General features: G+C 34.9%; 1 protein-coding gene across 1 annotated transcript; it reads right to left on the bottom strand.

Moving 5' to 3' along the window:
• Window positions 1–9,486: 9,486 nt before the first annotated feature.
• On the bottom strand, window positions 9,487–13,150 carry LOC104898224 (alpha-soluble NSF attachment protein 2). Its single transcript, XM_010685271.4, has 9 exons — window positions 12,893–13,150; window positions 12,118–12,167; window positions 11,947–12,019; window positions 11,271–11,350; window positions 11,025–11,176; window positions 10,544–10,703; window positions 10,402–10,449; window positions 10,193–10,273; window positions 9,487–9,784 (listed from the first exon to the last, which is right to left on the bottom strand). Exons 1-9 carry the CDS (start codon window positions 13,029–13,031, stop codon window positions 9,707–9,709), a joined length of 861 nt encoding a protein of 286 aa, XP_010683573.2. The 5' UTR covers window positions 13,032–13,150; the 3' UTR covers window positions 9,487–9,706.
• Window positions 13,151–17,521: the final 4,371 nt, after the last annotated feature.

Below are 17,521 nucleotides of genomic sequence, written 5' to 3'. Positions count from 1 at the left end.
TATATATTTATATATTAAAGTTCTATCCTTAATCTTAATTACTACTATTAAGTAAAACTTTACCATTTAAACTAGATTATCAATACTTTGATGGATGATTATTCATATATATATATATATATATATATATATATTATATATATATATATATATTATATATATAATTACTCATTTAAGTTGTGACATAATTTAATATCCGATTAAAGTCATTATTTTAGAGAATAAGCTAGCAAATAAAGCGAAATTTTGAGATGTAGTGGGATGAACAGCTAGCAAAGATGAGCACCAAATAATTAGTGACTTTGCTAGTTGATGGACCAAAACTTTGCAATAGTTTATTGCATGTCTTCCACTGGTAAGAAAAGTAGTACACTCAAATATAGACTTTTCACTAGATGAATGACAAGCATATGGGAATTATAAGTTTTTATAACAATAATATACAAAGTGACGGTTTAACTTTTAGTTCATTATGTTAAGACAACCACAAGCTTGTGAGAAAGTAGTGTGGGATAGTATCCATGTTTGCTTAGATATCAAGCATCTTTATGTGCTTTCGAATTTATTCTCAAGAATGAATATATTCTTTTGAAAGTGAAGTAGCGGGACCCCACCATACATACTAAAACCAAAACCTACGATAATATCACAATGTGAAAAAAAAAAAAAAAATACCAACTAAGATTGACATGCGTGAGTGGTTAAGGGTCTTTCGCTTCTTAATTAAAGTCTCGGGTTCGAGCCTTGGGTATGGAAAAAATCCCAGCTGGAAGGGAGATGTTACCCTTTGATGTACCCATGCAAACTTCTGCAGGAGATGTCCATTCGCCAAAAATGATAGGAAACTCCTCATAGTAGAAAAAAAAAAGTAAGTAGGACGTAAGAATGAGAAATAAAGACCAAAACAACAGCCCTCTCCGGTAATTAATTAATCCTAGCAAATTAGTCATCTACTCATTTTAATTGGATGCAGTCCATCTACTATATATCCATCTGTATAATTTTTTTGTGTATTAGTATTATTTTGTGCATGTTTATTTTGAGGAAAATTTGTCAAAAAAACTTTTTAAAAGTTCAATACATAGGCTAAAATTAAAAAGAAATGGAGGCAGTGTGATTTTATGATTTTTAAGACATACTTATTATTGAAAATTTCTTAATTTTGTTTTTTGGTGTATCAGGAGTTATATAGAGACAGGGGAGGATCTTTCACCAAGGTCGGTCGAGGCCTGACCATGAATAATATTTTTGAATAATTTATGATACAAGCTAAAATTCGTATTATATAATAGAATGGGGGAGCTATGATGTTCCTCCCTGTAAATTTATCCAATTGCCCATCATTAAATCAACTATATCAAAAAAAAAAAAAAAAACAAAGTCAGATTTAAATATAGCATAAAAATTACCTAAAATGTTGAACGCCATCAATTAACAATTGAGCCATCGAAAAAAGGAACAATAGATTGCAAGACGTCATATATATTCACGATGAAAAGTAAATAAGAACATTATGTCAATCAAACACTTTACTAATCAATACACAATCAAGTACTACATTAAAATGGAAAATTTCATCTATTAATTAAAAAGGGAAATGATTTACTAACACAAAAGGTTATGTTAATACAAACATAAGAATTCATGCCAAAAGACTGTGTCGAAGCCATTTCCAACTCTCTTGCGAATATTGGATTTGAGAAAACAATCTGCGCTGGGATGCTTGAGAATGGTGTGACAGATTTTCCACCAAGGGCCACCCTTTTGAGGGGGAGATAGATCATGAATGGTGAGAGATGGAGCATACAAGTATTTGCTCATAATGACCTTGCGCCAAAGTGAATCTGGTTCGTTAAAGAACCTCCATACCCACTTGAAGAGTAGGGCAAAATTCCTATGTAGAAGACTTCCCAAGCTTAGACCCCCAAGACATTTGGGTAGTTCAAGGAGCTTCCAAGGAGCAAGGGTAAATGGTTTCTTACCCGAAAAACCGCACCACAGAAATTGGCGTTGGATTTTTGTTAACCTTTCAATGATGCTCTTTGGAACGGAAATAAGGACATAAAATATATGGGTAAGCTTGACAAGGAGGACTTGATGAGTGTGATCCTTCCTCCAAAAGAGAGAAGTTTTCCCCTCCATGTTGCTAGTTTATTACTCATGCGCTTGACAATTGGCTCTCATATGTTGGATTGAGATGAGTTCCCACCAATAGGAATCTCTAAATAGGTGAAGGGTAGGCTTCCTATGTTGCATTGGAGATGTTCTGCCGCCTCCTTGAGCCAATCGTTTTTTATGTGAATGCCAATCATTGAAGTTTTATGGAAGTTTACTTTCAAACCTGAGGAGAGATGAAATAAAATCAGTGTTTTCTTGATATTTAGAAGATAATCAAGCTTTGGAGGGCAAAAATGAATAGTGTCGTCTGCATATTGCAAGTGGGTGAGTTTTAGACTATCATTCCCAACTTCAACTCCTTCCCAAAGCCTCATGTTTATAGCCTTTTGAATAACAAGACTAAGGGTCTCCACAACAAGATCAAACAAGAAAGGAGATAGAGGGTCCCCTTGACGTAGACCGCGGTGAAGCTTGAAAGGAGTGGTGGGCGTCCCATTTATCAAAATTGATGCTGCCGCACTTATGGTACATGCTCGAATCCATTTTCGCCATTGCATTGGGAAGCCCATTTGATCAAGGACCCAGTCTAAAAAATTCCAAGAGGTACTGTCAAACACCTTGTGGAAATCAAGCTTCAAGATTATGGAGCTTATTTTCTTTCTCTTGCAAGTATCGATTAATTCCCCCGCTATTAATGCCCCATCCAAGATCTGCCTGCCCTCCACAAAAGCGGATTGATACGTCCCTATGAGTGAACCCATTACCTTCTGCAGTCTTTATGATAACACTTTTGCTATGATTTTGTAGGATGCACCGACTATACTAATTGGTCGGAATTCACTGAAGTTTTTTGGGACATCGGTTTTGGAAATCAATGCTATGAAAGCCACGTTGGACCCTTTTGGAAGGGTGTTGGATGACCAGAAATTTTCCACCATTGCATAAACATCTAAATATTCATCACAATTTTTTTTTTGGAAATTCAAAATTCTTATTGATAACAAAAAAAAAAGGTATGTATTACAAACACCAATGCACCTAACAATAGGAAAATAGCATCAGTATCTATTCATCACAATTTAATTTGGCTATAAGACTTTACATCTAAATATTCATCACAATTTATGAATACTTTATAAACTACATTTTTTTAGGGGATTTTATAAATTACATTAGTTTGTACTATAATAATTATAAATTATATTTTCAAAATTATATTTAAATAAATACAGAAGCAAATAATTGCTGCATGCGTCGTTTACATAAAAGACTAATATATATATATATACTCCATCCGTTTCCTAAAGATCTTCCCTCTTTTCGTTTAAGGGTGTTTCCAAAAGATCTTCCCTCTTTCGCTTTATTCCTTATTTGGCAAAACAAATTTCCCTATTTACCCTCTCATGTCACTATCATATGGTCCACCATTACATTATTAATTCAATTTTACTCCCTTTCTCTCTCCTACTTTAATTCATTTTTATTTGTTTATTTATCTTAAACCCTTTTCTCTCTCCTACTTTACTCACATCATGCCCTACACAACTTGATTTTCCTTGGTATCTGTAGAAACAGTAAGTGAGAAGATCTTTAGGAAACGGAGGGAGTATGATATAACGTATAGATTGAGTACGTGCACTTGTAATGAACAAGAGCTTAAAGTTTCAAACATTATTGACTCTCCATATAGTTTTGACCAAGATTTGCCGCTATATAATGGAGGACACTGATATAGGTAGTGTATGTTCTTATGGTTTCTCATGCCATAAAATTATTTAGGAGACATCAGAGTAGTTTAAAGCATTCTCAAATGGGCCTAGTTTAGTGCTTAGTATGGAGGACGATAAATCTTAAATATTTTCTCCGTATATTTTGAAATAAATGAAATGTTTATCTCGTTTATGTAAGAGTTTTTTAAGAGAAACATTTTATTTATTTTAGAATAGAAGAGATATTGAGATTTATGGTGTATTTCCTTCACCTGAATTTTCTTGAACTTATTTAAATTGAACTTATTTGTGCTAATATAAACTGAACAAAACTTATCTAAACTTATTTGAACTTATTGAATATTTTTTTCAAGGTGTTAGAATTTATTTGAACTTATTTGAAGTTATTTGAACTTATTTGAAGTTATTTGAACTATACTAAACTTATTTGAATTTATTAAACTTAAAAATTTTACTTCCTCTGTTTATTTCACAGCGTTATTTCCCACTTCTAGAAGTTGCAAATTATTTGCATCATTTCTTTTTCGGCAATAATTGCTCTCTACCTCTTTTTTTTTTTTTTTGATGCTAATGAGGCAAAGCCAAAAATAAGAAAATACAAGAAAATAAACAAAGAAACGAAAAACAACAATCTAAGGAATCATGCGGGGGAGAGCAAGCCCACGAACATCCTCAACTATCATTCTATGAAGATCCAGAGGGGCTTCTTCAAATAATTGAATAGCATGGTGTTGCTCCATTCCCCGGTTAGCCAACCAATTCGCGGCTCGGTTGCCTTCTCGATAGATGTGAATGACCTTAACCCTCCAATCTTCTTTCTTTAGTAACTTAACACATTTTTTAATGAGGTGGGTACACCCACCAACATTACTGCTGCCAGCGTGAATGGCTTGCACACACGATTGACTATCAAGCTGCACAATGAGATTGCTTATTTGGAGATTTCTAGGTAGCTCAAGCCCACGTAGGAGTGCTAAGACTTCAGCTCGAAACGCGTGGCAGCTGCCAAAATTCAAAGCTATGGCAGAGAGAAAAGTACCACAATGATTTCGAATAATGGCCCCTCCACCTGCATGAGCCACGAGCGGCACCATCAGTGTTGAGAACATGCCAACCCAACAGAGGGCTATTCCAAGTGATGAACTCTTCTTTAATTTGCGCCTAATTTGTGACTTGGTCTCGGTCTCCCAGTCATCTTGGAGGATTTTCCAAGCTTCATCAAACCTCACTTTCAAGAACGCTATAAGGTCCAATGGAATTTCATTCCTACGATCAAATAACATCATATTACGCCAACGCCACAACCAGCATGAAGTAATAGCGAATAACGTCGGCCACGTCTACCTCTTTCCTATCACATGTGTCCCCTTCATCCCTCTCACCATCTTTATCCTCTCCTTAAAACTTATACATCATGTATATATGCAAGTTTAAAAAAAGAAAAAAAATATATATTTTAAGGTGAAAAAAACACACCCTTAATTACACGCACTACGACACTAACTTTACGATGGTACGGTCTAAGAGTCACCCAATATTTGCTTTTAATTTGTTTATCAATAAAAAAAGAACAAATTCTTTAATTTCCCTTCGCGAATATAGTCATTAAGCAAAGGTTGACACAAATGTGATAATGTAATGTAAGTAAAAAAAATTTAAAGTGAGAACCCTTCTATATAATGCCAAGGGACCAACTCAACCAAAAGTTTAAGCTGATGGTTGAGGCCCCAGGAATAGATCTATACTCTATCACGCCCCCTCACGCAAGAGCCCTTTGGGCTTGAAGTGTGGATGCAGCACAGGCCTCCCTCATACCTGGCGCGAAATATTCCACTGAGAAAGGAGGGGTGGTTGAGATTCGAACCCGTGACCTTTTTGTCACGCTGGCTCTTGATACCATGTCAAGGGACCAACTCAACCAAAAGCTTAAGCTGATGGTTGAGGCCCCATGAGTAGATCTATACTATATCACGCCTCCTCACGCAAGAGCCCTTTGGGCTTGAAGTGTGGATGCAACACATATCTTAGTCAAATATTTCAGTTATTGTAATCTAGTATATTTACGATATCATGAGTATCTTTAGGATATTATCTCTTAATTTGTATATCATATTCTCTAGAATATTATTAGCATAATATCTTTATTTCCTCTATTCATTATCATAGTTGTTCTATAGATAGGTTGTAAACTCTTTTAATTAATACATTTAAGCTTTCTCACAAATTCTATCATGGTATCAAGAGCTTTGATCCGTAACCACGCTTCCCTTCTCTAATCTCCCTCCCTCAATGGCGGTAGTGATAATATCACTCCCAAACCAGCCATCATCCTCCTTCATCATGGCTACACCATCAAAACCTTTTGCCGACGTCGACAAATGATGGTGACTATATCAAACTTCCTTCTCAGAAAGCTTCAAACCAAAATTACACTTCCGCTCAACTCTTTTGGCACCCTGTATTTCATATACCATGAGATGCCAATTATCAATTTTTTTTTCTCCAGACCTTTACAGAGAAACAATCCCTTTTCGGCACCCCCGTAGTTTAATTGACTACCAAAAGCGTTGCTGAACATGAAACTCCTTTCTCCAAACTTTAATGGAGAAACATTAACAGTCTCAACAATTATCACCATTGTATCATGGCTATCCTCCTGACCTCCTCTTCTTCAATAGTGCATGATTGTTCCAACAACCAAACAACTAAAACTTGTCAGGGCTCCATCCTACTCAACCATATATCACTTTATCTACCATTTAAAAAAAAAAATTCACTTCTTTCCTTTCACAACAAAACTATAAAAAAAAATTCAAACAATTTCTCTTTGTGGACCATCATCATCTTCATCTTTGCTCTACTCATCGTCAATGTCGTTGCTCAAACCCGTGCCTGAGCTCTCCGACAACTTCTTCAACTTCATTAACTATCACGGGTTTATCTTCCAAGATTGGTCTTTCCCTCCGGTCGTCCATCTTGTGGGGACGTATAGAAGATATACTATAAGATATACGTATAGTACATATCTTAGTCAAATATTTCAGTTATTGTAATCTAGTATATTTACGATATCATGAGTATCTTTAGAATAATTATCTCTTAATTTGTATAGCATATTCTCTAGAATATTATTAGCATAATATCTTTATTTCCTCTATTCATTATCATAGTTGTTCTATAAATAGGTTGTAAACTCTTTCAATACATTTAAGCTTTCTCACAAATTCTATCATATAATACATGGCTTAAGGTTTGAGATTCTACCATAGTTGATACGTGGTGACAATATTCATTTTTATGCTACTTTTTATTTATATAATATTTTTTTCTAGTTAGGTAAGTTGAAGTCGCTTGTGAGAAAAAGGCTGAGAAAATGAGGATTATTTTTGTAAAGAGTAAGACTCGCTAACTTATGAAATTAAAGGTGATGTGATGATGTCAATACTACTAAACTATCACCTATTACTTGTTCTCGTTCTCGTTCTCGTTCATCCCGTAACTCTAACAACTAACAAGCTAGGTTCTTATAAAAAATTCAAAAAAAGTTCTAACAAGCTAAAAGTTAACATAAAACTATTGCTAAAATAATGTCAGGCAACCCATCGAAAAATCCAAAACCACGAAAGAAGATTATCCCCAGGATCTAAAACTTCCAAGCTAACAAAACTATGAGCAACTCGCGAATTCCCACGTGCACTCGGATGTATGCGAATATGCGATGTATATGTGTTTAAGATGAATAAGATAAATACTCAAATATGATGAACATGCTACAAATTTTTTTATTAAAGACGATGGGAAAAAAAGCTACGCATTTAGGTGGCCATGCAATGCTAAAAGAGGTTTAAATCAAGAGTTGCAACTAGGAAAATGTTATTTTTCAAAGGATATTCTTGGTTTTGCTGTCTTTGACTCTATAGTAGTGGATTCATTAAAAAAAAAAAACCAAATGGGGGTGCAAAATTTTCTTCAACTTAAAATCACAATTATAAAAGAAAAAGTTAATCTTTAAATTTGTAGAAAATAAAATGTGTCAAAAATACATTAAGATAGGTCTCTGTTTAAAGATTTAACAAAAATAATTGTTGGTATTTGTTTAATATTGAGGGTCTGTTCTCTTCGGCATAAAACAACTAAACTGAATTGAACTTAACTGAATTGAACTGACCTAAAATGAACTGAAATGAATAGTGGTATGTGAGAGTAAAAGTATGTCCAGAGCTGAACTGAACTGAACCGAAAATTAACTGGGGGAGAACATGTCTTAGCTTGCTTTTGAACTCTTGTCTTTTAGTAATACGAGCCTCATTTTTTTCTCATAAATGAAGATGCAAAAACTACGCTTTTTATCTTTAAAATTGGACTGGACCTATAAACTTGGTTAGAATTTTAAGAAAAAGGGTTACATTTGGATTTACCTATGCTCTAATCTCTATAAGCAATTTTAATATACATTTGTTTGTACAAGGAACTTCTCTAGGGCCTTACCAAACAATTTTTTCCCTCTTGGGCTGCTTTTGTAGTGGGCTTTGGGGTCTCGAGGGAAGGATGACCCAATTTGAATGAGAAGAAAATATATCTATATGTCAGTATTTTCTTGCTGTGGCTAGAAACTTGGTCTGCTTTTTTAGACGACTCTCCAAAAACTAATATTCATTGATCATAAAGAAAAGAAACATTCCATATACAAATATATTAAAAGACTTTTCTAAATAAGGAATTGTGTCACGTGGCATAATCCCTCATGTTATAAGATTTGATCCCATGACTTTAAGTTTATAATAGTCAAGTCTTAACCAATAAGTCAAGTAATGTTTACTGTCATGATTTTGAAGTGAAATATTAATAAATGAAATTATAATTACCCGAGGCATAACTCGGGCATGAAAACTAGTGTAGAAACCTAATACCGTTTGCAAAATGATAATATATTATATAGAACACATCACTCAATTTATTACCACCTCCCTATCCATTTAATGGCTACACTTCGACTTTTGACACTAATCACAAATTTTCATAAACTCCCGAAGAATTCCTGGTAAATTTTGTATATCTACCAGCTGCTCAGTAAAGATGTCGAGGGTTTGGGACATTTGATCCCTCCAAGCAGCGACCTTTGGGTCACTAAATGGCTCCACCTTATCTTGAAGGAACTCGTATGCCTCCTTTCCAATAGTATTTTGATTATGGAGCATGAGCTCAAGGTAAAATTCTCTTGATGGAGCATGAGCTCAAGGACCCTATGTTGCAAGACGCCTTTTTGCTCCAATACCCCGGCCGGGAAAAGAGTCGAGTCGATCAGGCTTGACGACCAGAAAAAGCAAAACGAAATCCGGGTTTGGCCAAAAAAGAAGCAACGCTATGGATACCATGACCGATCACCATCGATAAAGAAGAATCTTTCTAAATCACTTCGGGTCAGCGGGGCCTTCAAGCATCCGAAATACGCCGAGGTTGTAAATGACATAGCCACGTGATTATTATTATTTGCGATTTATGGGTAAGAAAAAATAAGTCATGGGTGATCTTGTTGATTCGTCTAGGGACAATATTCTAATTGCTACACCCCCAAATTTAGAGTGCTGATCATAAAGTGCTTAGCTCTAAAATTTGACAGTAACATGGGATCAGTAGAAAACAACTTGTTTCCATTATTTCTATTTCCAACAAATGCTTTACATAAATGAATAAGGTCATAGTATTACAACTCTGCCTAAGCACTAGGAGACCCAAACTTCCTTTGCATTAGGGGGGGGGGGTCTCATCAATCATACAAATATGAATATAACAATAGTATAAACACTATGAAACTAGCAATTTTCAACTTGGCCTCAAATTTGTTTTGATAGAAAAATTCAGCTTAGATCCACATCTTGCTTCTTGGCCTTCAGATCCTCTTTAATTCTTAGCAGCAAAATGGTTTTCCATGAATCCTACACATAAAGATGTTGCTTACAAGTGTTATAACAGTTCTTTCAAGTAGATGAAAGTGAAATCATATATTCATAGTAGAAATACTGTATATAAGCAATCATCTGTTATCATTGGTGCAGCGAAAGCAACAATAAGCTTGCTGGTTTTTATGAACTATGGTGCTCGGACTTTGGTACTTGTGTCGGTTTCAAGTATGTGTCTAAGTATCTGACACAACTATTTTATGAAAATTTTCCATGGTTTTGAACAAAAATGAATTGTTACTTTGTTAGTAATGTCGTATTGATGTCAGAGTGTTTAAATAAAAAGTTCGAGTGACATAGGTTTCAATAGATCCTTAAGGTAACCTTACAATTTAAAAAGAGAAGAAAACGATCGAAATGAGGGATGAGGAACTAGATGGATACCAGAGGGCTTAAGCTATCGTACTCCTTCAGAACGTCAGTAAACTTTTCAACGTCTTCCTCGTCACATGCTGCCACCAGATCCTGACAATTTTAAATAAACCAGGGTCTAAGAGTTAAACCAATTGGGTTGAGTATAAGATAAGGTTATAGAGGACTTACAGGAAAAAAAAGAAAGTATAAGTAACATAACAAGGCATCTAATTACTCACAGATAAAAGCTCATATTCACGAGTTCTTGAGAAAGTGGGATCCCAAGCCTGCATACATGTAAAAAACAATGCTGTGGATCTAGGCTAATAAAGATAATTCATAACAAATAACACTACCACTAGAGAGGATTTAACTAAAAACCTGATATCGTTCTAATGCATTGGTCACTGCAACAAGATCCCTTTTACAGAGATGGCAGATACCAGCGTTCAGTAGATGTCCTCTTACCCCATACCGTAGCAAATTGCTGCTAATAGCTTCCCGTGCTACTTCTTCAAGTACCTCTATTGCTTTCGTATACCTGTAAAAGTATGCAATATATGAGTATCTGCTGTTGATGGTTTCAACTAAAATACGTAAGAAAAAAAATGTTTTCCCCCTTATAAAGCTGACACTTCCGTAGAAAGATATGCCTAAGGATGCGTTCTCTTCAAAGGTCCAATAAGGCGTAAATATAAGGTCAAACTAGAGCTGATAAAATCCAATCAGGTGTCATATATTCAGTTGAGATATCTTAAGCTGAAGAACATACCCTAACTTTTCTATGTTCATCTAACATGGCTAAGAATGTGTTCATTATTATATCCATTACAAGTTTGCAACAACTAAGTATAGAACATACTGTTTCAAATGAGCAGAATATTGAGCAACTTTTTGCTTGCAATGACTTGCAGATGTTGCTGCTGTTTCACCTTCAAAAAACTCAGCAGCCCGCTCAAAAGATTTGATAGCCTCCTGAACATCGCGCAGCTGCTCATATAGTTCACCTACTTCCTGAATGACAACAAACCGAATTTTCAATAATGTCAGTGTGCTTTGTAATTGAGACTCAACTGCCGTAACTCTTACAGAACAAGTCAGACTTTACCTTGCAATATCTTGCAGCCGAGCTAAATCTCCCAATACTAGAGAAAAGATTCACAGCTTGCTCTAGACATGATATAGCCTCTGTTAATAAGCGGAAGAGTCAATGTGACGATCAAAAAGAAATCATATATATTATATGCAGCAGGTAGAAAAATTACTGGTATAACAATATCTTTCTGCAATAATGTCAGCAGAGCACGGTACTAAACTTAAGTCTTATGACAAGAGAGCAAGAACAACTATAAGGGAATATCACTATGACTCCGGCTTTCTGCTTTTGACCTAGAAAGAATAAGTTTCAAATCAAAGAAGTTCACATAGTTTCTAATAAGTTCAACGATGGACTACCCAAGTACAATTGACTACTAAGGGTGCGCTCTTTTCAATTATGTATACTTATTTGCCCTATACTTGTATTATGAATCGAAATTGGGTAGCCTTATTTTTCCTGAACTTAAATGTTTCCCGACATGAACCTATCTTAACTTAACTTATTAGATCTTAAATTAGTTGAGGAGAGCGGAGCCAAAATAAGCTACAATAAGTTCCTAATGGAAACAACAAGCCTCCAAATGAAATCCGACAATGCAGCACACACTTAAATGAGAAGAATAAATGGAAGCATAAGCTATCCAGCCACTAGTTAGTCAGTGAATGTAAATCAAGCAAACACTTACGCATTGGAGAAATCTTCTTATAACAGTTCGCGGCATCTACATAAGCAGTAGCAGCTTCATGAATGCTACCCGTCTGAAATTTTACGATATAGTGACAGTATATTAGATCAGCATAACATACACAACTGAAAGAGCTAAACAAGAACATAATGTTGAAGATGAAATATGCACCTTCAAGTGACACTCTGCCAACTTAATGTAGGCACATCCAGCTTGTTCCCCTGATCAATCATCATGTCACATTAAAAGAAAATTCAACATTTAATACAACAGATAATCTAGACACAGATTAATTTGCACAAAAGGCTACTAATTCTTGGCAACACAACATTAGTAAATAAAATATTCAAGAATGATATTTTCATATTGATACTTATACACTAAATGTACTGAGTCTTAGACTATTAGTGTACTGCTATAATTAATATTATCATTATTGATTATCATTATCAAACTTGAAATTTGGAGGGAAAAATAATGAAAATTATGATTATGACATTTCAATATATTGCTAAACATTGCCATCAGTAAGTAGACTAATTTAAAAATTCGTACACCTTAAGTAATATAGTAATAAACATTTCTATAATTTAATTTAATGTCTTTTTTTCTTGTACAGAATATTCTTTGTTCTTTCCAATTTTTGTCAAAACAAATTAACAAGTCTAATTCTACAGTAAACTGTAAACCCTGCAGTTTTTTTGTTTTTTGGATGATACCCAACATGTTCCCACATAAGAAGCAACAAAGAGGTAAATCAGAAATATAATTTGAACTATAAATTCTGCAGAAATGAGAAATCCCACAAAAAATAAAGCTTGAATTTTGCAATATTTAGCATCCAAATAATGCATAAGTTATGAATAATTCACAGTTAAAGAAAGATATATAAACATGATTAACAAAAATAACCCAACAAATTTGAGAAGAGAAGATAAATATTTACATGATTTGGCAATTTTAAAGGAATTAGCAGCTTTGTGATGAAATTCAGCAGCATCATCAAATTTTGAAAATCCCCAACCATTGATTAAATTCTCAGCTTTATTATTGCATTCTTCAGCTTTGGTTATGTAATCTACCATTTTAGCAAAAATAGGAGTAAAATAGAGAATTTTTGAAGAAACTTATTATGGGAATTGTTGGAAAAAGAGAGAAAATTTGAGGTTTTTAAATTAATGAAAGTTGAAGTCTTGGAGAAAAACAGAGAATGAAGGGTATATATATATATAGTCATACAAAGCGAAACTGTGGACGGTGAGCTGGAATTAATGTTGATATTATTTGGATACGATACGAATTTTAGTACTTGTCTTGGGTCGTCAAGCTTTATAAGATTTATAGATGGTGACATATGCACTATATGCTCCAAAGAGGGAAATAGTAGTTCTTGTTTTTTGGGGTGCAAAGAGAAGAGTCAAGAGTAGTATATGGAGTTGTAGCATACTAGGCTACTAGCGTGGACGATGGTAGTCTTGTTCGAGCTAGATATGTCAATTAATCCAAACTAGTATATACACACGTTCGTAAAAAGAGAACCATACTCACAATGAATATGAAGGTCAAAGGACTAGATTATGTACACACAGAACGATACCAATGAACGTGTACCAACTAGTAGAGATGACAATGGGTAGGGTCTGGATAAGGTATTAAGGCTAGATCCGTATTCATACCCTAATTTTTGGATGTAGACCCATACCCTACCTGTACCCATAGGTAAAAAAATTTAGGACCCTTATCCATACCGGTAGGGTCCAATAGGGTATGGGTAGGGTCTAAAATTGGGTACCCTCAAAAAATTCGCTTACATTTTCACGTGTATATAAAATCGTTAACCACAATTCTATATATTAATTTTGCAATTAGCTTACATAATATCACATATTCACATTACATAGCAATACATAATTTTTGCACATCCCAAAATTCTCATACATCAAAATATAAATAAAGAGAGTGACGTTGTGATAATGAGAGAATGGGAGTAGAGAAAGAGAGTGAGAGTAGAGCGAGAGAGTGATACTGTGATAGTTAGAGACTAAGAGAGTGGGAGTAAAGTGAAAGATGAGACGTGATTGCGATTTGCGGCTAGGGTTCCTGGGTGAGGGAGAGTTTTAGTTTTACTGGAAGGATATGTTTATATATATTTTGATCGGTGTTGGTCCATGGGTAGGGTTTGGGTATTTGAAGAGTGGACCCTTACCCGATAGTACCAGGACCCATACTATATCCATACTCATAGGCTCCAAAAAATTAAGACTCATACCCTAATTTTAGGATAGGGCCTGGGTAAGGTCCTGGACCCATTGCCATCCCTACGAACAAGAAATGTACATATGTTCATTTGACTTGTTATTCATGTACATATATTCATTTTGTTTGTTATTCATGTACATGTGTACACCTATAACCTAGCGTGAGCACCATCTAAGCTTTGCTCAATTAGGGGTCATATTTAGGTCATTCTAGTTTAGAGTATCTTGAAGTATTGTGCTTGTTTCGTCAATTGGAGGTTTGAAATAGATTATTTGGGATTAAGTCATCAAAAGTTACTATGTTTTCATTCTGAGGTTTCTGTAGGGTCTAGATTATATCAAGTTTGAAATTGGGTTAAGTCGACTTATATTTGGGACAAGTTTTTTCGGATTCAAGTAAAGTTCGCATAAGATCATAATTGAGTTGAACAGAGTTTATTAGGTGAAGTTAGAAGATATTCTCTTTACCTGAAGAAAGTGATATTGTCTAAATCTTTTTATAATCTGGTTTAGATTTTTTTTTTCTGGTCTAGCAGTCTAACTCAACTTTAACGATATTTTATATGTCAATCTATGAGGAAAAATGTACTGATGTGGGATTATTGTTGGAACATCTGAACATATGGTTTTTAAATAACCAATTATTAAATTTTTTCCTAATAATGTGAAACTAAATATATTTTGAATTAATTAGTAAGTGAAATTAAAAATGCCAGACCTGGTCTAATATGAATTTTTTTGGTCTAATATATTCTAAGTAACAAGAAGTAGCAAGTTCTTGAAATAAGGTGAAGTAACATAGTCTTATTATGTTACAACCCGCTCTTTAGCAATCATAACTCACAATTAACTTTCAATCTATAAAAACTAACAACCTTAAACAATCACGGACTTGTAAAAAGAAAACCATAAATACATAAGAATTACAACAATTCTTCCAATTAAGAAGAATCCCAAATTATTACAATAAGATCTCATAACTACTTTCAACTGAATTACATAATCTTAACCACATAAATACATATGAATAACAAATTGGGTTGATATTGGATCGCGTTAAGAATACAACTCCGGGTGAAATCAAGCCAAGTTGGTGTCACGTAGATCCAAAATTATCTCAAAACTTGATTGACCTAATTTTATTGATATGGTAGTTTCCATAATCATCTCAGAAGTCGCACTATTATACAAGGAGTTAACGTGATTGTGATGGGTTGTGGTTTGGGTTATGTAACTTATGTCTCGAGTTCACACCACACCAAACTGGGAACAGCCCCAATACTTTGTGACAAATTAGAAGAGAAGTAGAGAGAAGGTATAAGGACTAGATTAATGAACTTGTGAGTTTATTATTATATTAAAGCTCCAAACATTTACAACCTAGCTTAAAGTAAGGAAGAGATGAACCAAGTAGGTTGGATCCTCTCGAACCCAAGCAAGCACAACACACTAAGTAGAAATTTGCAAAGACTTCTGTCTTAGGCTCTCAGCCAATTATGAGTGTTTCTAGACATCTTCTTAGGAGCAACACTATAACATCTATCTATAATGCACTTTTGTATATGTGAACTATTGTATCGACCTATATAACTTTTTGGTGCCAAAAAACATGATTCCTAACCCACCAAACATGATAGATCACTGAACTAACAGTTGCAACCATAATCTCCTTAATTATGCATTCTGGGTTTACCACAATGTGCAATCCATTAAACCAAACCTAGATCAGTAGTATGCATCGAACCCATATCCAACCACATACATTTTAACCTTCTTCAAAACAGCAAGACTAAAGCAGCAATTAAACATCAAATGATCCTCTGTTTCCTCATCTGAATCACAAATTAAACAGTTAGGATTCTCACTTATACCAATTCTATGCAGCTTAGCTATAGTCTAGAGTATGCAGCTTAGCTATAGTCTAGAGCCTCTACTTCATGACAATCCAAGCAAAAAACCTATGTTTAGGAATTATAACAATCTGTTCCAAACATATTTGTCCCAATAAACTCGATCATGATCTCCCACCAACAGCTGATATAACATTTGAATTGAGTAAGAATTCATCTGCACAAGTTGATCTTCTGTCATTACACTTTGCAGCTTACCCTTTACTTATTCTTCTAATACCAGCTACTCCCTGGTGAAGAATGAAACTTCCATCAATTAGCCTCCTTGAAATAAATCTCATTGATATATTCACTTTATCCACATATTATCTTTCTTCACAGCAATGGCCCAAATATATTTTCCAAGAGCAGCAATATTTCATTGTTGAACTTGACTAATGCCTAAACCCCTAGCCTGCTTAGGAAGGCACACATTTGACCAAGCAACATAACCAACCTTACCATTATAATACTCCCCAGTCCATAAGTAGGCTCTAGACATCAACTCAATCTCTTTAAGGAACTTCCTAGGCAAGATAAAAGTTTGAGCCCAGTAAATATGGATACTCATCAACACTGAATTAACCAACAACAATCTACCTTGATAAGAAAGCTTCCTGGAGCACCAACTTCTTATTCTAGTAGACATTTTTTTCACCAGTTGCATACACTCTTTCACAACAATCCTTTTGAAGCAGATATTTAACCCTAGGTACTTAAAAGGCATATGACCCCAACTTGAAACCTGAAGCATCAATAATTCTTTGAATTTCACCCCTCCTCATGCCTGAAGTATATATCTCAGATTTATGTTTATGTACCTCCAAACTGGAGGCTTATGAAAAATGTTTAAAACCCTGCAACATAGTATAAACAGACACAAAATCTCCTTTCACTAGTGGGAAAAACATTATAAAACCGGTTCCGAAAAGCAACCAAAAAATGAGAAGGAAAGTTGGCAATAACATCTGATGCGGTCCTGTTGTGAACCGCATCAGATTAAAAAAACCGCTGCAGTTTTTAAAAAATCTGATGCGGTTTATTGGACCGCATCAAAAAATTAGTCAACATAAGGGCCCCAATAAATGTGGCCCAGATTTTATTTTGTGTGGCCCATTTTTCTTGAGCCCATTTCATGCCATCAAAAAGAAACACGCGACCCACCAACCTTGACCATCCCATTTCAGTCTTCTTTCATCCTCTTCCCTCTCTCCTCTCTTATGAACTCTAATCCCATCCTCCTTCCTCTCTCAAACCTCCCAATCTCACTTCCTCTTGCATCCTCTCCTCTCACTTCGTTTCTTCGTCGTCGTCTTCGACAATTCTTTGTCGTCGTCTCCGACAATTCTTCGTCGTCTCTTCCCTCTCGTTCTCTTGTCCTCTGTCGTTCTCAAACACAATTGCCAACGCCACCAACGACTTCAACGA

The sequence above is a fragment of the Beta vulgaris genome, chromosome 7 (genome assembly GCF_026745355.1).
Source record: "Beta vulgaris subsp. vulgaris cultivar EL10 chromosome 7, EL10.2, whole genome shotgun sequence".
Taxonomy (NCBI): domain Eukaryota; kingdom Viridiplantae; phylum Streptophyta; class Magnoliopsida; order Caryophyllales; family Amaranthaceae; genus Beta; species Beta vulgaris.
The sequence above is the reverse complement of the archived record's forward strand: the minus strand, read 5'-3'. Positions and strand labels throughout refer to the sequence as shown.